The sequence below is a fragment of the Lutzomyia longipalpis genome, chromosome 4 (assembly GCF_024334085.1).
Source record: "Lutzomyia longipalpis isolate SR_M1_2022 chromosome 4, ASM2433408v1".
In the NCBI taxonomy this organism is placed as follows: domain Eukaryota; kingdom Metazoa; phylum Arthropoda; class Insecta; order Diptera; family Psychodidae; genus Lutzomyia; species Lutzomyia longipalpis.
The window spans coordinates 895,194-922,991 of record NC_074710.1 but is presented as its reverse complement, the minus strand read 5'-3'; the positions used below and the strand labels follow the sequence as shown (position 1 = coordinate 922,991).

Here is a 27,798-nt window from a genome sequence, read left to right as displayed (position 1 = left end):
CAAATTCCCTCCATCCCGAATAATAATTTTCAATTAATATTTTTTAATGACTAATGATGAGGACAATAAGAGAAATGAGAAGATGAGTGTTAAATTTGCAATTATATACATACTCTGTAGGCCTCATTTGCCGTGATGTCTTCCTCAACATCGTAATTTGCCACGATGTGCGAGACTTTGTGAGGTGTTCAAGACGCAGAAACATAAACCGGACTTTCCGGATGTTGAGTGACGCGCGATAACAATTGACCTGTGAGCTTTGTTGTTCCTTGTAGCGTGTAAACATCATTCAGCAGTGCATTCACTTCATCCTCCCGCTGGCTTGATTCAATGCTCACACAAAACATCCTCCCCTCTATAGGTGTGTCGTCGCCGGAGATTGAGGTTGATGGTTTTTTTTAAAATTCTTTTCACTGAAACATTGTTCTTTTCTTTCGTAAATCTTAAGTATTATCACTTTTTTGCAAGTATCTTTAGTTGTTTTTTTTTTTTTTGTAAAATTTCTTAAGACGATAATTTGTCGGGAATGATCGAACAAATGATCTTGAAACTTAAGTTAAGGGGGGTCACTTTATAGAGCTGGTGAAATTAAATGTTTTTTTTTTTAAACTTGGTTTTCCGATGTTGGTTACATTTGTAGCCTAATTATTAAAGAGTAAGAAAATCACTTTCCGCCATCTTGTGATTTTCCTCAAAACACAAAGGTAGATTTTTCTCAGAATCTACTGGATGGATTTTGATGGGGTAAAAAGTAAAAGAAAGAGGAAGGATTAGCAAAGAATGTACCGGAATAGATTTTTGAATTTCGACTCAGAAACTGAGAGAAGTAGACAAATATTTTTATTGACTTTTCTCAACTTCTGAGTCGAAATTCAAAAATCTGTTCCGGTACATTATCCGCTAATCATTTCTCTTTCATTTGCTTTTCACCCCATCAAAATTCATCCAGTAGATCCTGTGAAAAATGAGAAAAACCTACCTTTGTATTTTAGGGCAGTTCTGTGGAAAAGTCGGAAAATCACAATATGGCGTCGCACCTAAGATGGCGAAAAGTGATTTTCTTACACTTCAATAATTAGGCTACAAATGTAACCAACATCGGAAAGCTAAATTTAAAAAAAAAACCACAAGAAAAATGAAAATATTAAAAATGTGTAAATTCTAACAGCTTTCCCAAGAGACCCCCCTTAATAAGAGTTATGAAAACAGAATTTTTATCTGATAACAAAATGATTAATTAATAAAAATAATAAATTATTTTACAATATATTTGGGAATTCCATTTAAATTGAATTGACGCATGGAAAGCCCCTTTGGAAAAATTAACAAATCAGTGGCAATTTAATGAAGATTCTCTCAAGATGAGATTTCTTCTTGAGATTTCCATAGTGTCTGGACAATTTCTTGTTCATGGTGTGTTTTATATATAGTTTTGGAAGATGTTTGGAGATTTCTTTTGTCAAGATGTGCCGAAACATGGATGTTGGCTAAAAATAGCAAAAAATCCGGTTGTTGTCCAGTGTTGAGGTGAAGATTTGATGATGATGAAAAAATCTATTAAAATTACCTCTAGGAGCCTCTGTGTGGTTTTGAAGACAGATACGTGACTACATATTTATTTTTTTAATCTGTGAGAGATATGGAAGTTATTTTTTTCTAAGAATCTTTAAAAAGAAAAAACTTTAATTTTTTTTTCAATGCTAAAGGAAAAGAAGATTCTTCGTAAAGTTTTAATTGAAACACTGTTCTCTAAAACATTTAGTGATTTTTATAGGTGTCTTAAAAATCACTTCTTGGCTCTACATCATTGAATTTCTTATATGTAAATGGAATATATCTAGACGGTCGTGCTGTGGCTTTTGCGTCAATTGACACACAATCATTTTATCAAAATGGCAAAGAAATATTGATGAAAAGCTTGTTTTCTTGATGTTAGATTCGGTTAGGGGATAAAGTTAAATGACCTTTTGCTTGATGATTTCACGAGATGACCGGTGTGGTGTCAAAAGATGTGCGGTAGAGAGGTTTAAATGGGATTTTATGGTGCGAATCTTACGATACCTTGATTTGTTTTCAAGATAAGATGTTGAATTTTAAAAATGAACGCAAAATCAAATGATATTTACTACGAATGAAGAATTAATTTTAAATAAATTAAATATTCATTTAATCTCTTAGTTAATGATCTTTCAATGTCAATCAGTCTTTTTTGATTAGTTTGTCATTTTGGGTTCTTGGTTCTCTGTTCTCTATGAGTCATATGTGATTGAATTTTTTTTGTCAATTCTTTCGTGTTCTTTGTGTTAAGAAAAAAATCATCTATTAAAAAGTTTCACAAAGAATTTTGTAGAAAGCACACTCATGAATTTTTTCATTTAAAAAAAAAAGAGAGAATAATTTTAAGAAAAAGGAAAATAAATTGCTGAAATGCGTTTGAAAAAAAAATGTTGTGCCCAATTTGTAGTTCAAGGGAAAAGAGGAACAAACGCATCAATTGGGAGCACTTTCGCGGGAAAGTCCGGGGAAAACCGTCTGTGTAAGAAATATTGTAACCTGAGTGAAATCCGGAAATGTCAGGTTCATCATTCATGATATCATTCGTTTGTATGGAGGCAAATAATGTTGCACTGTGGTGTATTTTATGTGGGTATATCTCTGCTGAAAGCACTCCCTGTGATTTTACTGAACTCGTCACAATTTCAACGTGATGTAATATTGTAAGTTATTGACAATATTTTTACGTTAAGATTTTCTTTTTATGTTCTATGTTATGTATGAAAGTTTTTTCATTAAATATCTATGCTAATGCTCCATTGAAGATTGTAAGTAAAGACCTTTTATGATTATCGTATATAGAAAGAGATAAAAAAACACAAACGTGACGTCATTAATTGTGTTTTTTCGACAAGTCTTTGTCGGCTTTTTACAAATGATCCCAGAAGAGGAAAATTTCGTTGGTGATTTCTTTTCTTACTGTTTTGTTGATGATTTCTTTATATTTTGATTTTCCATCGCACTACGCGTATCCGGATTGATACAAAAACGAATAAACTGCTTTTGAACAAGTAAATTTTTCATTTATTGGACTTGGATTAAATCTTTTGATCAGAAAATTAGGATTTTGGTCAAAAGAATTTGTTTTTTTTTGTAGCTTAAATTAAGAAGTTTATATACACTCATCGGTACAGGTTGGCCCGTACGTTGTTGTATTCCAAGAGTCCCCTCTAACTACTCCTTCAAAAAGAAGAACAATAGTGATTGTACTGTAAAGAACTCCCTCTTATACCATAAAAATCAGAGATTTCTGTGTAGTAGAACACAATTGAATTCTTTTTCTAATAATTATAGAGTATATTTGACATTTGACGATTATTTTACGAGCATACAGCAATGCTCAATGCTTTCCATTGTAATAGTTTTTGACGCACATTCACAATGATACGAATAATATGTAAAAACACTCCCGCGAGATTTTTTTTTTAACATGGTGTAAATTGGTATTGAGAGACGTAACACTCTACCGGATTTTTGTGGGTTCTTTTGAATGGCAAAATGAGATGAGAGAATATTATTTTTCGATTGTAAAACTACCTACCTCACACAACACTAGCAATTTCCACCTGAGGTGTATTTTCTCCTTTTCTCACCTGGTGTAAATGTTATATGGGGGGATCTGTGTGTGAATGAGTACGATGGCTTGATGATTGGAGGAAGTATATGGCATTTGGTGGTCTCATGGGGGGGGGGGGGGGGGAGAGGGCATAGTGGAGGGAAATGTGAGTGAAATCTGGCAGTGTAGCTGAGAGTACTGATGAGCCACAAAGCAGCAGTTGCTTCTCACCTCTGGTCGTGGAAAGATGACTGCCTGATATCGCTTAAAAATAAGAGAAGAGTTTTAATAAACAAATCACCAGTCATTTTTTAAATTTTAAATTAATAAGTAAACGTGATAAGTGCACAGAGAGACTTGAACATCAACTGGATTTATATATTTTGTGAATTAGGGAATATCTTCTGAGACTGATTATTATTTTATTATACAAATCTATACGTTTTTTTTAAAGAATTTTTTTTTAAATAGAAGTTGTTTGAATTTAAAAGTTCCTTGTTTAGAAATAATTTGTTTCAAAAGTATAACGAAGTTTTTTTTTGGTGTAACCTCTAATTAATTCGAGGAATTTTTTATTAATATTATTTTCTCAGGAAATTCTTGTTTTTCATCGAAAAAAGAAAAACTTTTTAATTTTTTTTTAAATCTCACAAAGTGAAAGCACTTGACGCGCGTGAGTTGATTTAAGGGGGAGATTTTCCCATTTTGTGAAGAGAGGAAAAAAAAATATTAAGAAGAAGTGTTGCAGTGAAAATCCCCATTGAGATTATCTCTCCAATAAGTACTTGTGTGTTTGTGTATGTGGGGGCTTTTTTTTACATGAAATTATTTGTGTTTATTTTTTCGTCTTGTGGCATTCAAATGAAACATACGACGGTGTTGGCTCAATGAAATTTGGATTAATGGAGCGAGTGCCCGGATCTTGAAGCGGATGTAGAGAGTCGATGTCATTCAAAATCTCTCTCTCCCTCTCTTACTCTTTCACCCAATGCCATACCATCTCACTCTAGTACATGCTACAAAGTGATTGTGTGGAAGAAGTTGATTACCAAAAAATAAAAAATAAAAATAAACATAGATCTGCTCATCTTGGCTAATTTTTTATGTGCCAATATTCCTGATTCTGTGCTGTGTTTTAACTATATATGTGAATTGCAACGAGATCCACTCATCACCTAGCAAAAGGAGCAAATTGAGGATCTTTTTCTTAATATAAAATTCTTCAGAAAAATTCTACTGCAGATACGAAGAGTTTATTATGCATAAAATTCTTGTTTCACGTTCAAGTGATAAGGTATGTAAATATTTTTTTCCACAAAGAAAATAAAAAAAGAATGTTTTTCCTTTTATCCAATTATAAATTTTCTTTTTTTGCAATTCATCTAATTTTTTGAAGTTTTTTTTGTGATTTGTTTAATTAAAAAATTGTTTATTATGCTAAGGAAAAATCTTAATCCTTTTGTATACATAAAATCATTATTTGCTGTTTTAAGGAAATTTAGAAAGATGCCAAAGAAGAAGTTTTAACTAAACTTCTGAGAAGATTATCTCAATGAAAAGATTGTGTTTTTGCGAAAGGGTTAAGACTTTTTTTTTGGCAAGTATTGATCCCACAAAGCTCTTTGAGGCAGTAAAAATACCCTTCTTAGGTTTACTATTGGGCAGAAATTAATGAGTAATGACATTCCAAAAATCTTGTTAAATTACCTTTTGCTTTAATGCATCATGTGGCCGGGAAACATGGGAAATTTTACCATTGAAGGGGTTAAGAAATTGGAAAATTTAATTTCTCTCTCAGATACATAAAAGTGTTGTATGAAGAAGTTGTTAGAAAAATTTTTTACACAGAATACCGCTAAAAAGACAATTTTTAAAAGTAAAAATTTACCTGAATTTACTTGATTTTTCTTTTTCTATTAACGTTTTTTTTCTCTCTTGATATTTTCTTAAGAATCTGATCACAAATTTTTCTTGCAAAAACTTAAAATATTTCCAAGAAAGGCGGAATAAAAATGTGTTTACTTGGAAAACAACAAGATTCTAATCTTCAAGGAGCCTTCGTTAAAAAAAGCAGAATTTTAGTACATACTGTTATAGTATTTATGCTATGTGTGTACATTAAAATGCACATATAACGTGCTAATGTAAATAGCATCTTCATACATAAAAGCTGTAAAACGGTATAGACAGAGAGAGAGAGAGAGAGAGAGGCCGTGTGTTGAAATACAAAATACACGCGAAAGTGACATTCGAAAGCGGATCTTGCTTCTCTAATGTCTAATACAAATCTAACACACGGGTGAATTGCCTAATCTTTTAGCCACTTGTGCCAACTCACATTTGGCATTCAATATCTCTGCCTGCAGACATTGAGAACTTTTTATTTTTTTTTGTAGTTATTGACGATTAGATTCACTTGATCCTTCTGCAAATATAAAAATTATAAGAAATGAATTTTATCTTTTGATGATTAACAAACTAAAAAAAAACCGGCTTACCATGCAATACTCTGTTTCCTTTTCTGAGTAAAATCAGGCTGATGTCGCAAATTAAATCTATTATTAATCATTTGTCACTAAATAACACTTTATCACTAGTTTTATTACATTTATAACCGAAATAACTAACTAAAATCAAGAAATATCCCATTATATGGGATCTTGAGAAAAAATAGTAAATATAAACAAAGTTTGAGGTTATGTAACAAATTATGAGTGTTCACCAAGAGATGGCGTTGTTGAATGATAGCAGAATTTTTCTGCAAATCGTCCGCCATTAATTTGCTGAGTTCGGCTAAAAAGGGACTTTGTCAGGCCCCTGACTAATTCCTATATGTTCAACGTCTCTCATACAGGTCCCCATCTACACCCGCATTTAGTCTTTTTTTTCTTCTTCAGCATCTTCTTCGCCAAAACCAGACATTTCATCGACGTCATCAAATTCACATCAATTGTATGAGGAGACTTTTTTTTTTGCACATTTTGTTTTTAATTTGCACCACAACTGACGTACGGTGGTTTCTTGTGACGAATTGCCCAATGTCGGGGCGAAAATCTCAATTTTTTTTTCATGGAAAATGGTTGGGGAAGGCAAATTGAAGATTAAACAGTAAAGATAAGTGTGCTAAAATATAAGAATTAAGATATTCTTGACGTTATTTTTTAAATTTTAAATTATTCCTCATGTTAAGGGGGTAAAGAAAGAAATTTAACCTTTATTTTATTTTAGTTTTTAAAGAAAAGAAGTATTTATTCAAAAGATCATTGAGAATTTGAATGCTTAAGAATCTTTCTGAATTTACAAGGATAAGATTTTAATTAAAAATAAAGCAATTTATATCAAAAGAATTTTCTTGGGAAAAAAACTACTTAAGGATACTTGATATCCCTGACTTTGTTCATTCACATCCATTGACTTTTGCAAGAAGCAAAAATATTTACAGAGACGTTGATAATTTGATTTACAAAAATGTAATTTAAAAGCTTACCAGAGAGAGAGAACAAAAAAGTGTCTAAAAGTCACACACAAAAAAACTATTTATTGACGTCAATTGAAGATAGAAATTATTTCCATATATCGGTTGTTTATACGCATAGTTGAATAATAACTAGACAATTCTTCTGAATTCTTTTGGTTTACTTTTTTTTTAACTTGTTTACATAGTATTTTTATATTTATCTGGAAATCAGAATAGGCATGGCGCTTATAGCTGCCTGGTGTCTATGAGATTTATACACGCCTCCTTATACACGTCTGTAAATGTTGTGTTACCGAAGTTTATGGGAAACGTGTAAATTCCCACAACTATCGATTGAAGCCCCTGCAGTGGTTCCCCGAAGCTATGCTTGAGACTTACAAGGGAAGGTTATACATTTAAGAGCATGGAATGGCTTGAAATTTTCACCAAATATTCTTTACAATGTATAAAAACCCTGTGCCAAGGGTTTTTTTCTACAGATCCGTAGTTTAATAGTTATAATTAATTAAATTTTCCCATATAAAATTCATTTTGGGAGAGCAAAGCGCTGGAGAGAAACGCAAGAGAGAGAACTACGCGCGCGTCTGTGTGAGTGAGTAGTGGTAAGTAGCGAGCGCACGGGCAAAGAACTGCTCACCACTACTCACTCACACAGACGCGCGCGCAGTTCTCTCTCTTGCGTTTCTCTCCAGCGCTTTGCTCTCCCAAAATGAATTTTATATGGGAAAATTTAATTAATTATAACTATTAAACTACGGATCTGTAGAAAAAAACCCTTGGCACAGGGTTTTTATACATTGTAAAGAATATTTGGTGAAAATTTCAAGCCATTCCGTACTCTTAAATGTATAACCTTCCCTTGTTAGGTGTCTAGTTCGTCGGCAACAATATTTTGTTGAATTTGAAAGGTCTAAAAAATTTAGTACATTTAGAATTGCTTAGTAGGGCACATATTTATTTTATTCTGAAGAAGAAAACTATTGTTAATTGAACTGAATGTTTCGAATTTAAGATTTTAAAGAATATTTGCAACTTTGTATTGGTATATAGGGACGTGTTCGAGTATTTCTTAATCTGTTTAATCATTTATTATCATTATATGCAACATGGTTAGTTAAGAAGTTCTAAAAGTGTTTACATCTTGACTAATACTTATAAACGGATAAGGAGGTTTTTAGAAATATTAACTTCTTTATCTCATTAGTACTTCCTTGTATAAAATAATTATAGAAATTATCTCAATAACTAATTGTATGACTTGTCCAAAAATAAAATATTGAAAACTACAAATTCCTTCTGAAGAATCAATTAAAATAAAGTAGATAAACGTGTCTAAAATTTATCTGCGCGTGCATTCTACGATATACTGTTGTCTCCATGCTATTTATGCAAAACAATTAGAATACAACGATGGGGTTTTTGCATAACGATATGTTGTTAATCAATTTTATGCAAATTCACTGCAGAAACGATTGAGATGTTCAAAACTTCAAAATTGATAAATTGCTTCTAATGACTTGTTGTCATACCATTCTCTGCTAATCATATATCATGAGGAAAAATTTATTGGAAAAATGTGCGAAGTTTTTTTCTTGAGATTTTTCTTTCTTTTCACCATTGAAATATTTTTTTTGTGAATTTTTCAAAAAGTCAGGCATTTTTTAACGTCTCTAATTGGAGAATTTGTCCATTTTATCATTTAAAATGTTAAACGATATTCGTTGGTTGAATGACGTACAAAGTTTTCTCAGTTAGGGATTGATTTCTCCAGACATGCAATTCCCGTTATCTTTTGATGTTAGTTGTGTGTTGAAAAGATACTGAGAAGATGACGATGTTATACACATAAATTGCTATATGTAGAATGTATATGTAGCTCACTGTGTGTGAATGTTATATAGAGTGAATGCACTTCCGGTTTAATTACCATTTAACTCACACTTTTGCCTCAAACACTTGAGCAACGATGTAAATTTTCTACATGAGAATTTATATGCATTCTTGTGCATTTATAATGCATAGTTTTTTTTTCTGTAAGAAATTTTCTAACGTTAGCAACAATCTTTGAATGCAAAAAAGGAAAGGTTGTAAAAATTCTATACCTACTTCATGTCAATTCAAAACTTTTCAATCACTTTTTATGGTGAAAAGTAAAGTTAATTGTAAACTACTCATACTTATTAAGTTTTTGGGAATTGAGCACGCATTTTGATTGATATTTTAATTGAATTTAATAAAAGAATGAGAAGAAAATTGATGGTTTTTCTTTCATTTTGACATTTCACTCTGTATACATTTTTAACTGTCATTTCCGAAGACACTTTGATTTTATTTCAAACTCAACGGTCAATTTCTTAACTGTCTCAAAGAAAGTATTGGGGGAAATCAATTGGAAATTTTCTTCACTAGTACATAATTTCTCAATTTCTTTTTGTTTACCCTCCGAGGATTTTGGATGTAAATATCCCATCACTTGTGCTACCGCAACCACCACTGCTTACTCATATTATGTAGTTTTATGCGGGGAGTTTTGTAGCTATAAAAATAAGATGTTACCCTTGAATTTGTTAAAACCTGATTTTTATTATAAAATGGGATTTTCACTGAATTAAGACACGTTTAATATGTCCACCACATCATCATCATCCATAGTCCCCAGAGAGTCTTCTAAGCAGGTCGTTTAATCTGCATTTTCTGTGAGTGTAATGAAATGTGAATCATTCTTCTGAGAGAGAAGTCTGTTTTTTGCCATTTCAAAGTTTATTTTTTTTCCTTCCTATGTGATGATGCTGAAATACGATGCGAAGGTAAATGGTAATGTTTACAATCATTGATTGATTGTCTCAAGACATTTTAACTTCTTGCATATTATTTGCAATGTAATTCAATTCTTGCTCTTTTACAATTCATTTTAAATTCAAAGAAGATCCATAGTAAATATTTATTATATTGATGTGTGGAGAGAGATCTCCTTTGAAGGGAATTTCTTTTAACATTTTAATACTTTTTCAGAAGGAACTCAAATTGAATTCCATCTTCAAACAAGGCATATTTTTTATTTTTAACAAGAAGTCTTTTTTTTGTAATAAATAGAGGATTTGACCACACTCGAAGTAGATAAAATTTCATTAAAATTTGCACTAAAAAATCCTCAATTTCTGCTTATTCGAGTACTTTTTGTGCGTAGTGTAAACTTTTTCATAGTTTAGGGTTCCTAATTTTGTTTTATTATGGCTTTATTGTTAACAAAATACAAACTGAAAGGAAGACTCAGGGTAAGAATCCTCTTAAAATTAACTTGATTTAAAGAAAAATCTCAACGAACGTTCTCTAAGATTAAACTTGTGAAAAGTTTATTCCAATAAAGTGCTTCAGTTAAAGATAACTCAACAAATTTACCTGTGAAAGATGTAATGAATACCTACAATGCGTTTTGGTATCTATAAAACAAGAATTTTGCATTCAAATTATGTTGTAAGGAATTTTGTAATCTACACCCTTCTAAAATTAACAACAACTTCTTCTTTGGGGCTTCTCACGGAGCAATGTTGATGAAACTATTATATATACTACCTGCAATGTAGGTCAGGTGATTGCTAATTGAAAAGCTTTTCGTGGTAGAGAGCTTTTTTTTTTCATTTTCCCCTCGAGAAAGGAGATAAGTTTATGTTTTTTATTATTAATTGAATAATTTTACAAAATGATTCTTCAAACTATTTTTGCATAAATTAATTTTTGATTCAATTAAATTAAATTATTTAGTTTATAGAGTTTTTTTTAATTTATTTAAATTGAAAGGAAAAGAATTATTCTCTTTTAAGACAAAAAAATGTTGTTTAGAGAGGACAAAATAATTCTATGCTATATACAATATACCTTTTGTGTAATTTTGCTAAAAGCTCTTGTTTTGAAGCTTTTGAAGTCCTTTCGTCAAAGGGAATTTATTTCTGCATCAATTTCCATTAACATTCTCTAATTGCGATTTTTTTTGTGCACCAACTTCCGCAATGTTTTTTTTTATTTTAAATTTTACGTGATGCATTTACATATAGGCTGTGATCTATATTGTTACTTGTTGCACTCTCAATTTATGCTGTTTCTGCACTTCCTGTCAATAAGGGAACATATGCAAAAAAAAAGGATATATCGGAGGTAAAATAAGCAGCCGATAGGGCAGAAGGGATGTTTGAATATTGAATTGCAATTTAAATGCAATCCCATGACGACATGAAAATGAAATTGCATTCCCTACGCATATGTATGTACATATATAGGTATATAAATTGGGTAAAATTGAACGAAAGATATAAACAATTTTTTTTCATATACATAGTTCTTGTGGTATCCATCCTTCAGGGAGAGTTCAGCAATTAATCTAGATTTTCCAAGGAATTTTAGGAAATTTCTACGAAATCTAATTTAAAAAATTCTCTAGAAAAATTACGAAAATTCTTGTTTAAAAAACTTTCAACAAAGATTTTCCGAAGATACTAAATGTAGTATATTGTAGGTAATTTTGGGTTAACTATACGAAGAAATTAAAGACTTTGTTTAAGAGCTTTTTGAGTCAATTTACAAGAAGTTTAAAAATGCTTTTAATACTAAATTGAATTCAAGATAGAGAGAATTATTGTGTTGAGAAAATAAAAGTTAATAAAATATCCTGCAAGTCCCTTTACAGAGCACCTATAAATAATTTTAGGTTTTACCCCACAAACCCCCTAACTTTATGAAAAGATGGATTGTTTGTAATTAATTTTATGCATTTCACTGTGGGATGTGGTAAAATCTCAAAAGTCAAATAGGTAATTGTGGATGAGTTTTGTTGTTCTCTTTCACAAAGCGTATTGCATTGTGCAATTTAGTAAAGCTTTGACAAATCCCTTTTCAGTCCTTCAGTTTATGACATTTTTGCGAATATCTCAAGGAATATCCTGTCTTTTAATTAAAAAGGGAAATTGTGCAAGAATTTTCAACAGAAATGTCCGCAATGATACAACTAAAATAAATTTAAAGAAAAAAGAAAATAAAATGAGAAAAATCAGGATTTTTATGTTTCTTTTATTACCTTAATATTTTAGCACTACATTGAATCCCTGTGTGTGGCTGAGGCAGAAGATAGTAGCTACGATTCAGATTGCGAAGTTGATGATTCACATCAGCAGGTGTCACGAACAACGAGTGATACACTGGGTCAGGAGTTTGCTGAATATGTGAGCAGTTGTGGTGGTGCGGCACCGGAACGTTCACCCGGTTATACGGCACGTGTGGAGTTTGCCCTGAAATTGGGGTACACGGAGCGCCTTGTGCAGGCAGCATTGGCACGTTTGGGACCCAATCCGGCACAGAATGAACTTCTGGCGGAGCTGATAAAACTAGGGGCGCTACATGGGACAAAAAGTGGGGATTTTGCAAGTGAACCCACACACAGTGATTCCTTGGCAGCATGTGGAGCAGTTGCTGCGGCATTGGAGGTGCCTGATGATGGGGGTGCAGCAACAAATGGACTGAGACCCATTGTTATCGATGGGAGTAATGTGGCTATGAGCCATGGGAATAAGCAAGTGTTCTCCTGTCGTGGCATTAAGTTGTGTGTGGATTGGTTTAGGAATCGTGGGCATACGGATATTACGGTGTTTGTGCCAAAATGGCGAAAGGAAGCATCTCGCCCGGATCATCCAATACGCGACCAGGAGATCCTGCATGAGCTCGAGAGGGAACGAATGCTCGTCTTTACGCCATCACGTCTTATTGGTGGGAAACGAATGGTCTGTTACGATGATCGCTACATTCTCAAGGTTAGTTCAGTGTTTCTTTGTGCGATTAATCAGTGCAGAGAGAACTAAAAGGGGGAATCGTGTTCTTTGTAGCTTGCAGCTGAGAATGATGGCATCGTTGTGTCCAATGACAACTATCGTGACCTAATACAGGAGAGTTCGGAATTTAAGAAGGTTTCCGAGGAGCGTGTACTCATGTATTCCTTTGTGAATGATCGCTTCATGCCACCAGATGATCCTCTAGGTCGTGCTGGACCTACACTTGATAATTTCCTTCGAATTCAGCCAAAGTAAGTCTTTTTTTTTCTCCTTTAATTATTTTTTCATTTAACTGCTGAAAGAAAATTCCCTGACACAGAGTAATTCTTTAAAAAAAAAACAGAAAAGGTGAGCCTCCACCTCCTTGTCCGTACGGCAAGAAGTGTACGTATGGCAATAAATGCAAATACCATCATCCAGAACGTGGTAGTGGACCACACAAGTCCGTCACGGAGCGTCTTTCGGAGTATGCAGCACGACATTTACCTGTACGTGCTGGTGAGGGTCGTACACCTGTTCAGGGAAAATCTCTTAGTGTTCCATTGAGTAGTAGTGGGGAAACAAGTCCTGTGAGTGGTGATGGGCGACGGAAGCCACTTAGTAGGACACGTTCGAGTGTATCCGAGTGCCCAAGTGCAGCAGCAGCAGCAGCTCCAACGTCATTTGGTGTGTGTGAGCAACAGCCACAGTTAGCACCACAAATGCCATATGCAGCAACACCCAATCAACACAATTGGGATGCCACGGGCTTCCCAAAATCTCACAGTATTGAGAATTTACCACGTGAGGGTTTCCCAAGTGGTGGTGGGCAACACTACCCGGGGGCGCAGCAAATGTGGACGAGACAGGGGGCAGGTAGTAGCAAAGATGATGGGGATGGGGTGAATTTGCATAGGAAACTCCAGAGGCAGCTTACACTCAATCCAGCTGGGTGTGATCCGAGAATTTATCAAATTCAACGAATGGGTGGCATTTGTCCGGCAACGAGTCAACAACAGCAACCGGCACATGCATCACATAGACCCGTAGCACCGTCCCTCAGTGGACCACGTACACCACACTGCCCAACCCAATGGGATCTTCATCAGGTTGGTTTATTTTCTTGGTTTTCCTTTATTCTTTTGTAGCATAGAAGTAGGAAGAAATCTATTCAAGAGAGTATTTTTGAAGAATAAAAATTAATTAAAAGACGTTTAAAATTGATTTAGAAAAAAAGACTAAGTTTCTAACGTTTGATTTTTATTTTCTACCACGTTTGATATTTGTTTCCTAATGTTTGACATTTTCTTTTAGGTTTGAGCTTTGTTTTGACATACACTACCCGCGAAAAGTTTCCGGGCAAGGCTAAAATGGGATATTTTTGAAGACAAATTTTAAGTGGCTATATCTCCGGCTGTGATTAACCGATTTTCAAAAATTTACCAGGTTTGGAAAGGTGAGAAATGTACCTTTCCAAAACTGGTAAATTTTTTAAAATCGGTTAACCACAGCCGGAGATATAGTCACTTAAAATTTGCCTTCAAAAATATCCCATTTTAGCCTTGCCCGGAAACTTTTCGCGAGTAGTGTACGTTTGACATTTATTTTTTTGGCGTTTGACAGTTTTTTAACCTATTTTTGCCGGCTCCTAGAAATCATTGACAAGTGAAATTAAACTTTCAGGAATGATTAGTTTTAGATCAAAGGAATGTTTGGGGATAAATTAAAAAAAATATTAGATTATGCAATTTCAGAGTCATTGTGGTTAAGTCTACTTTTTTATTGAAATATCCGTTCAGTTGACAGATGTCTGTCTAACGTTTGACAGTTCTTTTTTAAACGTTTGACGTTATTTCAAACATTTTGAAAATCTCTTAATTTTTTATTATAAAAATAATTTCTTTTCACTACTAAAGAAAAAAAATCAGAGCTGTCTGAATATCTTTTAGATGTTTAAGTGGTTTAAGCAGGCAATTATCCTCCCTAAGGACCTATACCTATCCTTAAGCATCAAAAGACCTATACCTAACTTAGCTACTGAATCCTTACTGAATTAAATAAACAAAATAAAATTTAAAGAGAAAAAAATGTTTAATTTTCTTTCATACAATAGAATGTAACGAGAAATGCTTCAGCTCCTGATCCTGCGAGACCATGGCACGGTGGACCACCACCAGCTTCGTCATCGGAGCCCCATTTGTGGTCACAGCAGCAGCAGCAGCTACGGATCCCTGTGGGACCACCACCGGCACAATCGTCCTCAGCTGTTGATCAGCGACGACGGTTGCATTACCATCTGGCCAGCATCTTTCCCGAGGAACAGGTGAAGATTGTAATGCAAATGTATCCAGATGAGACGAATCCACAAAAAATTTGTGCTGCCATTCTCAATATGTTCCCAAAAATGTGAATTTAATCGATCATTTTGGGTGGGAATGATGGGTTTTTCCACAACATATATACGCATTATCTGGCAACACAGACAGCAACAACAACAAAATGGAATTCCCCATTCTTGGATGCAAAAATTCTTGAATTGAAATGATGACCATGCTTCAGCTGTTTAAGGTGAGATTGTTGACTTCTTTCCGTGTTTTTGTTTTATTCTCTAATTTTTGTATTGTCGGAAAAAAAAAACAGAAGAGCATTGACACGCACAAAGAGAGTAAAATATTATTTAAAAATTAAATTGTTGAGAGTTTCCTTTGATCCTTTCGTGCGAGAAGGATTCCAAGAGAGACACTGAGAAGCTTTTCAGTAGAAAGAAGCTTCGCTGGTAAAATAAAAATGTTTGTGGTTCAAAATTTAGAGAATGTTCAGTTGAAGAAAAATTTCAACAGGGAACATCAACATAATTTCATTTTAATATGAAGAAATAAAAAATAAAATTAAATGATTTTTTATACTGTAACTTCATATTGGAGTAACTGTAGGTAAAGCTAATTTGTTGAATCATTTTCTCATGTTTATCACAAGAAAAGTAAAGAATTATTTAGCCTTCAAATTCCACGATGATGGGCCCATAGGACCTAGCTTATGTTTGGGAAACAAATTTATTTTTTTCTTTCCAACTCAAACGAATTATAAAATGTTGACAAAAATATGCCAATTTGTAGATGAAGGGAAAAAAAGATTTTTCCACTGTTCTTGTTTCCATTATTAAAAAATAAATACTTTATTGCCAATTTGTTTTTCTTTTTTTTTTAATTGAAAAAAAAATACATTCTCGCTGAGATCAGAAAGAGAAAAAAAAATGAAAAAGAAAAATATTCATTCTGTAATGGAAAAAAAAAGAAATATTGAAGAAGAATATATTGATAAAAGAAGTTAACAAAGAATGCAGCAGCTTTTGACTTATATACATTTTTTTAATTGTTATCTATAGATAGATTTATTGTACTGATTGTGTAATGAAATGAAAAGAAATTAGTAAGAGATCTTTACATGAAAAAAAAACTTATAGTCGTAGAAAAAAATAAAAAAAACAGCTAAAATGTAACAAAAATATTACGATGAAATTCTATAATTAAGCTATTTTCGAAAATTATTAATTTCTCTAAAAATTAACTTCCTTTCAATGAAAATATAGAGTGAACCAGGTCCTTCAAATGAAGGACACCTTACGATTTTTCATTGAATTTTAATATTACTGCATCAGAGCCATCTACATGGATAGCTTTGTAAGTTTTCTGAGGTTATGTGGAATGAAGAAAAAAATGGCTGAATTATAGAATTTCATTTTTAAATCATCACAAAAATCCCTCAATAGAAAATTGCACTTTTATATTGAAATTAAAAAAGAAAAGAGAACAATTTAAATAAATTAAAATTTTCAGTGTCAGACACTGAATTGTTAAAAAAAAACTGACCAAAAATGAGATAAATGCATTCTTTCTTTACAATTTTTCACAGTATTTTTGACTTTTCTGTCTTTCAAAAAAATGTGAAAATATTGAAATAAGAGGAATATTTTGTTTCTTTTAAATAAATTTGAAAAAAAAATGAGGAAGCAATCTTCGCTAAGGTAAAGTTCTGTCAACTTTTTGACAGAACAACGCATCTGTCAAACATTTGACAGAACTTTACAAACCATATAGGCTTCCTTAGAAAAAAAAAACAGTTATATCGAAGAATTTAAATGGCCAGAAAATTGTGTATAGGAGATTATCAAAATGTGATCTCATGATGATTTTCGTGAAATAACATTAAATAAAAAAAATATTGAGCTCCAATATAAATTATAATTTGATACTCTAAATGTATCTCAAAGATGATGAAAAAAAATATTAATTGTTAATGTAAAAAACATATAAAAGAAAATATTAGTGCTCCCTATTAATGATGGTTCTATAAGAATATCGACGTGACATTGATGTGAATGAAAAATGTAACATTTTTTAGTGTTTAAGCCCTCATCAAATTGTTTGATACTGTGTATCAAAATTCCTCGTTTTGTGGACATTTTGTTCTCCTTCTTCAGCATCTTTTTAACACCTACTACACACATCAACTTCCTCCTCCCCTTCCCTTCCTGGAAAATCCTTTAGAAGATGATACAACATTATATAGAGAGTCAGAGAGTCATTCCCTTTGTTTTGTGTCCCTGTAAAAAGTACTCAAAAAGAGGGTACAAAAAGATGCTTTTTGAGAAGAAGAAAAAGAAAAGCATCACCATCCAAAATTAAATGTTTTAGATCCCATATTGAGAATAAGAGAAAAAAAAAAGGAAAACAAAAGAAGAGAGAAGAAGGAAGATTTTGGACACAAATATACGAGGAGTAAATGCCAGAAATTTAGTAAAAAGAAAAAAAAAAACGTTGAACAAGACGTGGAAATTTTACAAGAACACAAAAAATCTAGGAGAACTATGTGAAGAAATTAAATAAAAATCAAATACATGGAAAAATGCTATGCATGAAACATTATATGATGTTGTAAGATATAAAATATCGAAAATATATGTAAAATAAGTGTTAAAAAAAACGTTAAATGTCTTTTATTTTCTTAAAAAATTGCTTTTTACATAAATCCCGATGATTTAAATTAACGCAAATAGACTTAATCCTTTCGGGTTTTTTGGGTCATACGTAGACCTAAATGTGAAACATTTTATTTTCTCAATTTTTTATGAATTTAAGTGTTTTTCCAAATTAGAAATGAACTAATTTCACACCAAAGATTTTTTGAATTTAGCGCCCTAAATTTAGTTTCAAAAGCTACCACCTGCTATTTTTGGCAATGTTTGCTCAAAAGAAAATGAGACGGTGCACATCACTGATGCTGTCTCCCTCACACTTTTAGTTTTTCGCAATTTTCTCGCATTTTCCGACAAAATTTCGCGAGGAAATTGTGTTTATGACCAGGAAGCGACGGCGCGGCGATTGGCATCGCCAGTTCAAAACACTGAAAATTCCCGCCAAAAAGTGTCGTGCAAATTCCGCAAGAAAATCCAGCGAGTTGCGCCCCCAAATTCTTATTGAAACTCCCCGGGGACCCCATAAGCATTCCCGGCAACTTTTGGAGCCCCAAAAATGTGTTTTTCCATGAATAATAAATATTTTAAAATTTTTCTTATAGCATAAGTATCACTAGACTCTACAGTAGAGCAAGTTTCGCTCTAGCAGATTACTCTAGCTTAAAAAGCGCGCGAAAACTTTGGTCAAAGTTTGATGATCACAGCTTTTGTGGCTTTTGCAGCGCAGTAGCTGTGCCGCGCGTGCAAATCGGCGTAGTTGATTAATTAGTTGAGCATTTAAAATGAGCGGTAAGTTGGCTGAAAAATTCAGTTTTAAACCCAACTTCTTAGCGAAAAGACCTCAAAGGAAAAACCTCTCTCTGAAGGAAAATCCTTGCGGTGCTCTAAGAAATTAATTTTCTCGTGACTTGATTTTTGCTGACTGCTCGCAATCATTCCTAATCGTTGATCTTTTTTTATTATAACAGTTGTGCTATTTTATAGTTCTTTTTTGTGAACTTTTTGACGAGTTTTCTTGGGAAGATTTCCTTGTTAATTTAGTGCAAAAAACGACAGACATTATGTTTGAGACGGTGAGTTTTTTTTTATTTAAATCATTTTTATGTTTATCACGAGTGGTGCCTTTTTGTTGAATTTTATTCTTTTCGGAATTTTTTGATCATTCAATTCAATTTATAATTTTTTATTTGTTAAATTATCTCTCCAACAGAATAATCTGATTATTGAGGAGGAGGAGTACCCCCAGCCACTCCATCACATTGATACTCCATTTGAGAGAGCAACCTTCGGCATGGGCTGCTTTTGGGGCATTGACAGCCTTTTTGGGGCCACACAGGGTGTCCTGCGTACTCGTGTTGGCTACACAGGTGGTACAACGAGCAATCCCATCTACAAAGATCTGTGAGTACTCAAAAAAAAATATATAAGATATATAAATATAAATGTAAATGCAAAGTAAAATATAACGGTAAAATATAAATATATATAGCTATATGATACAGATTAAGGAGAAAAGGGAATGTACATGGTAAGTTTCACTTACGGGCTGTGATTCTTCCTTCAGAGGCCAAGTAAAATATTGTAAATGCAAAGTCTAATAGATAGCTGCAGAGTATGGATTAATCAGAAAAGGGAATGTACTGGTAAGTTTCACTTACGGGCTGTGATTCTTCCTTCAGTGATCAGTCTAAGTGTGATATTTGATATAAGTTTGGTAGTGCAAACTCTGGGGGAAGGCTAACTCGCGCATTGGCTGTGATTCGTGGCGCGAGTCATCCTTCCCCAGAGTTTGCACTACCAAACTTATATCAAATATCACACTTAGACTGATCACTGAAGGAAGAATCACAGCCCGTAAGTGAAACTTACCAGTACATTCCCTTTTCTGATTAATCCATACTCTGCAGCTATCTATTAGACTTTGCATTTACAATATTTTACTTGGCCTCTGAAGGAAGAATCACAGCCCGTAAGTGAAACTTACCATGTACATTCCCTTTTCTCCTTAATCTGTATCATATAGCTATATATATTTATATTTTACCGTTATATTTTACTTTGCATTTACATTTATATTTATATATCTTATATATAAGGCGCCCCGCTTCGCGGGGCGCCAAATAGTTAGCGTACTAATTAAACATGCAACTATATATATTTATATATTACCGTTATATTTTACTCTGCATTTATATTCATATACCTTATATATAAGGCGCCCCGCTTCGCGGGGCGCCAAAGACTTTGCGTATTAATTAAATAAAAAATTAAAACCATTATATCTCCTGAAAAGCTCCATAGATTTTCTTAAATAACCTGTTGTTGGAAAGGTCTTGACCTCAGCTATAACGTACTGAAATTTTAACGAAATGCATAGTACTGTTTTTGAGATATTTAGACTTAAAAATTTTGGATATGCAAAATATTCACTTTAGCGCCTCTTGCGGTCATTTCTCAAAATTGCAATGTTCTAGATATTTGTAGGGCTTCACGAAACCTTTCATTTGCGCTTGAGTTGATTAAAATCGGACTTGTAGAACCCGAGATATGACATGTCAACTTTGGAAGGCTATACCTCGATAACGGTGACATAGATTTTCTTCATTTTTGGCATGGAGCTAGATAATATAGTCAACTATAATATACTGAAATTTCATCCAAATCTATCGTACAGTTTTCGAGATATTCATCGAAAACTAATCGAAAATTTTGTTTTTGATTTTTGGCCCTCTAGCGGTCACTTTTGAAACTTTGGATGTTCTAGAAAGTTGTAGGGCTTGCTGAGAGCTTTCATTTGAGCTTGAGTTGATCAAAATCGGTCAAGCCGTTCTCGAGTTATGGCCGATTTTCGATGAAAAATTGTGGCGGCCATATTGACTAAACGGCTTGACCGATTTTCGAAAGTGAGGTATCGTTGGAAAGGTCTTGATGGCCCCTACAACATATCAAAATTTCAGATTTTTAGCTATTACAGGCGCTGAGATATACTGAAAACAAAATTTAGGGGTGTTCCAAAATGGCGGACGGAAGGGTGGGGGGGTGGATTTGACATCATAATTGGATGTCTTCCACCAAACATTTAAACTTTGCCGTTGACCGCAAGTCTCTATCTATTACCGTTCTCTCGCAATTAAGCTTTATACCACGGACGGACGGACGGCCGGACGGACGGCCGGCCGGAAAAGTTTTTTGGAGCATACGTTTTTTGGAATGTGGGGACCCTAATTCGTGCTCATACCAAGTTTGAGCCCGATCGGACAACATTGCATTTTAGGTGGTACACAGAAGCTGTGCTATTCTTTTCTTCGAAAGAATCACAGCTAAAAAAGAAAATTTATCGTGCAAAGTCATCCACAAATCGCCCCCAATTAATCAATAAAAAGAAAAGAAGAATGAACTCTGAGTATTTCCTGAGATTGATGTAGTTCAAGAGTTTTTTTTTGTTTGCTTGTTTGATAAGAAAAAGGTGCAATTTATCAATGAATTGAATAATTTGAAGTGCTCCGATAAGAAATTTGTCGTTTATTGTTTTACAAATCACTCATCAATCGCAGATTTGATCAATCATCCCTCCCGTATAGAAGAAAAAAAGGTGATGCAACCATTCGCACACGTTTCACGTGAACCACGCATTCTTCTTGCCAAAAATTCTTTGATCTACAAAATGATCTTAAGGGGCTGATAAGTTCCATGCAACAGTGTGAGGGGATTTTGAGTGTAAATTACGATAAGATTTTTTAATTATTGGGTTTTCTGGTTTTCTCTATATTTTTTTTCATTTGACCTTTGACATCTTGCTTGTCTTTGTTCTGATTTTTATGGGCTTTAATAACATATGTAATTAAATTTCTGCAAATATATTGTAGCGATTTTCACTACCAACGCACACCTAGAAATATTACGAAGAGGTTGCACTATTTCACATTCTGCCTCTTCTTCCCGTTGCCGCTGCAATGCGGCTTATTATGAGAGCCAAATACATGGTGAATGACCGAAGTTTAGCTCTCATATGGAAAATTCGCCACAATATGTTTAAGATTTTTTTTTTATAGTTTAAATTTAAGTTTAATTTTTCAAATGTAGGTCAATGAATATTTTTTAATTGAAAAATACCCTTATTTTCATTATTGATCAGCCCCTCTTGTGCTTTTTCTCTTAACAAAAAAATATTTTCTCTCACCCGAGGTGAAAGGTTCCAAAAGCAATGCTGTTCTTCTTCTTTTCATTCTGTAGATTAAGATGAATGTTGTAAAATAGAAATGATTTGCAAAAAAAAATCACAGCGTCGCGTGTTTCTCATAATCTCAAACGATAAGAATTTTATATTGGGATTGTTCTCACAGAGTTTCTTTATTTTTTCGGAACATTTTCTGCCCTCTTTTGTCCTCTATTCTTATCATTCGATAATGTAATTTATTGACTTCTTTTAATTTTTTTTTGGGAACTCCAGAGGGGATCACACGGAAGTCATTGAGATTCACTACGATCCCAAGAGGATTACGTACAATCAATTGTTGGAGTTGTTCTGGAATAATCACGAGTATGGGTTGTGCACGAAAATTAAGCGTCAGTACGCCAGTTTGATTGTCTACCACACGGATGAGCAGAAGAAGATTGCCGAGGAGAGTTTGGCGTATGAACGTGAGCAACGTGCTCCGGAGCATATTACAACAGAAATCCTTCCCTGTGACATCTTCTATCCTGCTGAAGAGTAAGTTTTCTTCACATTTTCTTTCTTATTTTATTTTTTTAAAGAATATTTTGGCGTTTTTCTCCATCAAAATTTGATGCTTTTGATCTCAAATAATTGGCTTTGTTTTTTGGGCGCAAACAACAACACTATTTGCGTGATAATTTGCTTGAAGAAGTTCACCTCCAAGGGTCAAAATTATTTTATTTTTTTCAACCATAAATATGAGATATTTTTTTTTAAATCAAAGTGCTTTGTTCTCAATAAATGCTAGAAAGAAAATATTTGTGCTTTAAGAGAAAAATAATTTCTATGATCATAAAATTCTTTGAATTTATTTTGTACGATTTTGACGATTTTGCATAAAACATCTCAAACTCACTAGTAAAAGATTAAATAAAAAACAGAAAATTGATCAAGAAAATGACGAGAGAAAATTCCTTGATAAAGTTTTAGAAATAAATGAAATTCTCTTGTTCTAATTTTTTTAATGGGTATTATCACATTCTGTATAACAAAAAAATTGAATTATAGCAAGAAAAGTCCCTAATTCCTCCACAAATTCAATTTTGAAAAATCCTTGCATTTATCACAAAATATTGATAATATTTAAATATTTAATCAAGAATTTTTTTTCTTCTAATTAGCAGTTTTTAGAAAACTTTTAAAATTTATTTTAAGATCCTTTAAGGATCATTCAAAAAACATAAAATATATTTTAATTTTGTCTCTATCCTTCCCAAAAAATCAAGAAAATTCCATTGAAAAGTGATTTTAATTCATTCAAAAATTTTGATCCTCAAAAAATCCTTAAAGGACGAATCTTTAAAATGACTATCAGTGCCCTACAATCGCCCTCTAGAAACTTCGATAACCTACACAAAAAAAAGAAGATAAACCTTCTAAAAGAAGCTTCAATAGAGCATAAATTTAAAAAAAATTCACGATCATTGCTGAAGGAAGACCAAAAAAAAATATCTCGATTGATTAGATGCCCAAAAAGAAACTTGGCCAAAAACTGGCATAAGTATATTTTGTGCGAGACGTGAGATGGAAGGCGAGGTGTATGGAGAAAAAAAATGCTGAAGAATTGATAATTATGCTCTCGGCATTCGCACGCTCTTCCCATGCTTGTAGGTTGGGTGCTGCTTGATGTGTTGAGTGTGAATCAGCGACAAGCCTCTCGTGATCTCGTCAACTTGACCATGTTCAATGTCGCCTCCGGATTTCATTCAATTTTATTTTTGGGGTCCTTTTTCCACCCCTTCCCGTGGTCAGATTTCAATGAAACTTCCACCATTAGCTTTGGGAAATTCCCCCCTATCCTATTGTGTGATCAAAAAGTATCCTTCCCTAGGGACACTTCTTCCTTGGAAAATTATTACAGCTCAACTGGGTTTTTTCCTCTTCTTACATTCAATTGCCTTAAGGCAAGAGCAATAACAACAAAAGTTGAATAAAATTGCGGGGAGAACTTTTGCAATTTTAATTGCGATGAAAGTGTCCCATTTTTATTTCTTCTCGCATTTCGCGCGCAATCTGTGTGATCGTATCCATGGCCGTGAATATTGTTTAGATCCTCGCGCGCGCGGAATGGCGGGAAGAGATCATCGCTCAGCTGGTGAGAAGAGTATGACCTCGCGGTGTGACGTAACAGACGCGCTGCTTTTCATTGATCACAGACGCGCGTACACACGAGACACGACACTGCAAGCCGGTCATTCCACAATTTCATTTAATTTTATTTTCCACCATCCTTTTGGGGGGCTTCCTTTGGGTGGATTTGCATAATTCCTTCACCAAAGGATTCCTCTAATTTTTCACCATCGACTGGTGCCACTTTCCAAGGACCTCGTCTAAGGACCTCACGGATCCTTTGACGTTTTTTTTTATTTGTTATTTGTGGGAATGTCTTATCACCACATCTCATCTTGGGTGAATTCCACAAGGAATGCTCTGTGCGATGGATGAGCATTGCGATAAGGAGTTTTGCATAATTTGCAGTTATCAACGAAGAAACAAAATTCGTAGATCACATTCAAAAGTGCGGCAATATCTTCATGGTCAGTGGCTTTTTACTGGGACACATTTGCTTTTGATAAAAGCGAATGGAATATTTATTTATACTCTAATTAGGGAAAATATGAAATAAATTACAATAAAATTGATAAGAAGAAATAAAACATAAATCGCGAAGAGGAATAGAGTTTAGTAAACTCCATAATACTGTTTGGGAAAATGAATTAAAATCAATTAGGGTCAAGTGAATAGATTATAAAATATATTAACTATATTATGATTAGTGTCCGCTTATCATCTATTGTCGTGCTCTTGAAATGTTCTCTTGTTCACTTATTGAGCACATGATTTGCAAAATTTCTCAGTAAAATTCTTTGCATTTCTTTACAAATTAGAAGAATAATCCAAGATGGAGGATCACGGCGTCCTTTTTCATAATCTTTATATTTAGGTTAGGTTGTTTTTTTCTTTAACTAGGATGTCTTCTGAAAAAATCTTCTAAAATCCTCATAAGTTAATTTAATTTTTTTGAAGTTTTTAAGGACAAAAAATATTTTTCAAAAGTAAAAACATAAAAATATCAATATTTCACAATTTCATTTTTTGTTTCAACGCTGTTTCGATTGCTCTTGAAACTCCTCAAGTTTCCAAAACTATTTGATCATCCTTTATTTAAAAAAAACTAACCTAAAAAAAAACCTCAAAGGGACGCCATTGGTCCACCATTTTGATCTTTTATCAATAATACTATTTTAATTGGAAAAAAAGGATGATTTTAAATGAAAACTCCCAAATTAAAATCATTTGAATGAATAATGTTGTTGATATTGTAAATTACTTTGAGTAATATTGAAAAAGGCATCATCATTTTGGGGTCACGAGTTCGGCTTTTTAGAGTTCACATCGCACGCTCTCTCCTCAAAATAGCACCATTTTTTTTCTTGATTGTGTGCTTCAAATCAATGTAAATAAACAAAAGTATCAATTAAATGGGGGAGAAAAACGACCACATAGAGTGAAAATTCTTTGTCTGCAAAAATGATAAGAAGTTGCCAAGTTGGACGTGTAATAAATGGAAGATATTCCCAAATTTATTAACATTTTATTCTTCTTTTCTTTTCTTCTAGTTATCATCAAAAATATCGCCTTCAGAGTCACAAAGAGCTGACACAATCACTTGGGATGGATTCAAGACTCCTTCAGACATCACATGTGGCTGCCCGACTCAATGGGTACCTTGTGGGTGTTGGTGGTGTGGCGCAATACCTGAAAGAAGCTAAAAATTTGGGTCTCACTCCGGAGCAGCAGGAGTACGCGAGGAAATTTGTGGAGGAAAATGAGGGTGGTGGTCTCTTCTGCTGAAAACACCCTAAAAAAAATGACCGATTTGGGGGATCTTAGTTATATTAAGTTTAGAGTTTAAAAGCCTGAATACATGTATTGTCCATGAATCATTTTTTTAATGTTAAAATTGGAATTATTTTTATTGAAAATTTTTTATGAATTAGAACAGATAATAATTTTCATGAAAATAATACAAAAAATAAGAAAGAAAAATTGTAGAATTTAAGTCAAATTCCTTGTACACACAAAAAAAATTAGGAATACAATTTATACAAAGTATTGTAAAGAAATAAATCAATTTTTTAACACACTGACGACGGGTAAAATACTTCCCAAAGGTTTTTTACGTGACATGTAACAATTAGTCACTGGCGTCCAGAAATGTTACCCGGTGGGACCATAGTGTGCTTATGTTCTTCGCACGTTATCAGAAAATATTTATTTGAGAGAATACTCACTTAAGTGAAACACAAATATTCTTTTAATATAAAATAATCGAAAACAAAACAATAAAATAAAGAATAATATTCAAATTAAAATACAATTTAAACAAAAATCTTTCTTTAAGATTTCACTAACTGTTGTATGTTGAACATCAAATTCAAGCTCTCAGAACAGTCAGAAGAATAGTTTAAATGGTATGATATTGGTGAAGAGAATTTTTTGGACATATTTGGCATTTTTTTCTCATTCCAACATAACCGCACTTTTATATTTACGTGGGAAAAAGTCAGATTTATGGGATAATTTCAGTGAAAATCTCTCAGACGAGTTCCCTTTTTGCTATTAAACATTATGTAGCATTTTTTTTTACCACAAAAATTAAATTGAGGTTATGTATGAGGAAAATTTCTTTTTGCAAAATATATAACCTAACTCACCTGAAGTTTTAAGCGATGAAGATTTTCCGCTATAAAACACTTAAAATTAAATTTCCATGTGAATTTTCAGTTAGAACATTATTTTATAGCCTAAAGGGAAACTTCTGGAAGCTTTTCTTTGCTAATTTATTCCATAATTCTCACTTTTTTCGGGCACCAGAATAAAAATTAGGTTATGTTGAAACGAGAAAATATGCCAGATATGTAAAAAAAAAATGTTTCGCCATCCGTTCTGAACTATTTTCAGAATTTTCTAGCATTTACATTATTTTATATTAAAAATAAATGGTAATGATAACGTGAACGAGCAGGTTGATTCTAAAAAATCTGAAAACTTCATAATACATGTATTTAGCTAAAATCTTCTCTGTGACAGAGCAATTAAAAAAAACTAGAATATTCTAAATAACCTTCTACTTATTTCTTGTTTTGTTTTTTTTTAATTTTTGAAAATTTTATTTCTCCTGACATGATATTTTTCATATTTTTTCTTTATAGGATAATAATATCTAAGAATGTTCTATTCGTTCTATTGTCAATATCAAGATTAATAGAATAGAATATTCTAGATATTCCATTTTCTTGTCACTATCAATCTCAAATCATTTCAAATTGATTCCAACACATTTCAGAAATTTAATAAATAATAGATTTATTAATCATATATGAACACCTCACGAGTCAGCAATCAAAATTGGCTGAAAAAATGTTGGAGAAGTTTTCCTGCCGGGTAAATGTCAAACGCAAAAAGAGTGGCAAATTGTTACAGCGTACAGAATTGAGAACTGTCAGTGGACGCCGATGTGCGTCAAGCCGTCCTGGATGTGTTAAAAGATAAATTAATTAGTTTTTATTTACAAAGCCAAAATATAAAAAAATGTCCCGGAATGAGCATAAATCATAATTTATTTATTTTAATCTCATTCTTAAATTTTGTAAGTTTCTTTTAAAGTATCATAATAAGTTTTCTTTTCGTAAATGAATCGCGAAAGAGCAACGGTAGAAA

General features: G+C 33.0%; 2 protein-coding genes across 3 annotated transcripts in view; both read left to right on the top strand.

Annotated features, from left to right (window-relative positions):
- LOC129795499 (endoribonuclease ZC3H12A) overlaps positions 1-17,772 on the top strand; it is a 31,762-nt gene extending 13,990 nt beyond the window's left edge. Inside the window, exons 1-5 of one of the 2 annotated variants that reach the window (XM_055836842.1) lie at positions 964-4,904; positions 12,170-12,886; positions 12,959-13,155; positions 13,248-13,992; positions 14,997-17,772. In XM_055836842.1, coding sequence (XP_055692817.1) covers positions 4,869-4,904; positions 12,170-12,886; positions 12,959-13,155; positions 13,248-13,992; positions 14,997-15,293 — 1,992 coding nt within the window. In that variant the 5' untranslated portion in view covers positions 964-4,868 and the 3' untranslated portion in view covers positions 15,294-17,772. Of the gene's footprint in view, positions 1-963; positions 4,905-12,169; positions 12,887-12,958; positions 13,156-13,247; positions 13,993-14,996 lie in introns of those variants that run through there. The other variant, XM_055836841.1, reaches the window with a different exon arrangement.
- Positions 17,773-18,600: 828 nt separating this feature from the next.
- LOC129795692 (peptide methionine sulfoxide reductase) lies at positions 18,601-26,217 on the top strand. Its single transcript, XM_055837162.1, has 4 exons — positions 18,601-18,931; positions 19,069-19,259; positions 22,309-22,569; positions 25,695-26,217. The coding sequence occupies exons 1-4, from the start codon at positions 18,920-18,922 to the stop codon at positions 25,927-25,929; spliced, it is 699 nt and encodes a 232-aa protein (XP_055693137.1). The 5' UTR covers positions 18,601-18,919; the 3' UTR covers positions 25,930-26,217.
- Positions 26,218-27,798: the final 1,581 nt, after the last annotated feature.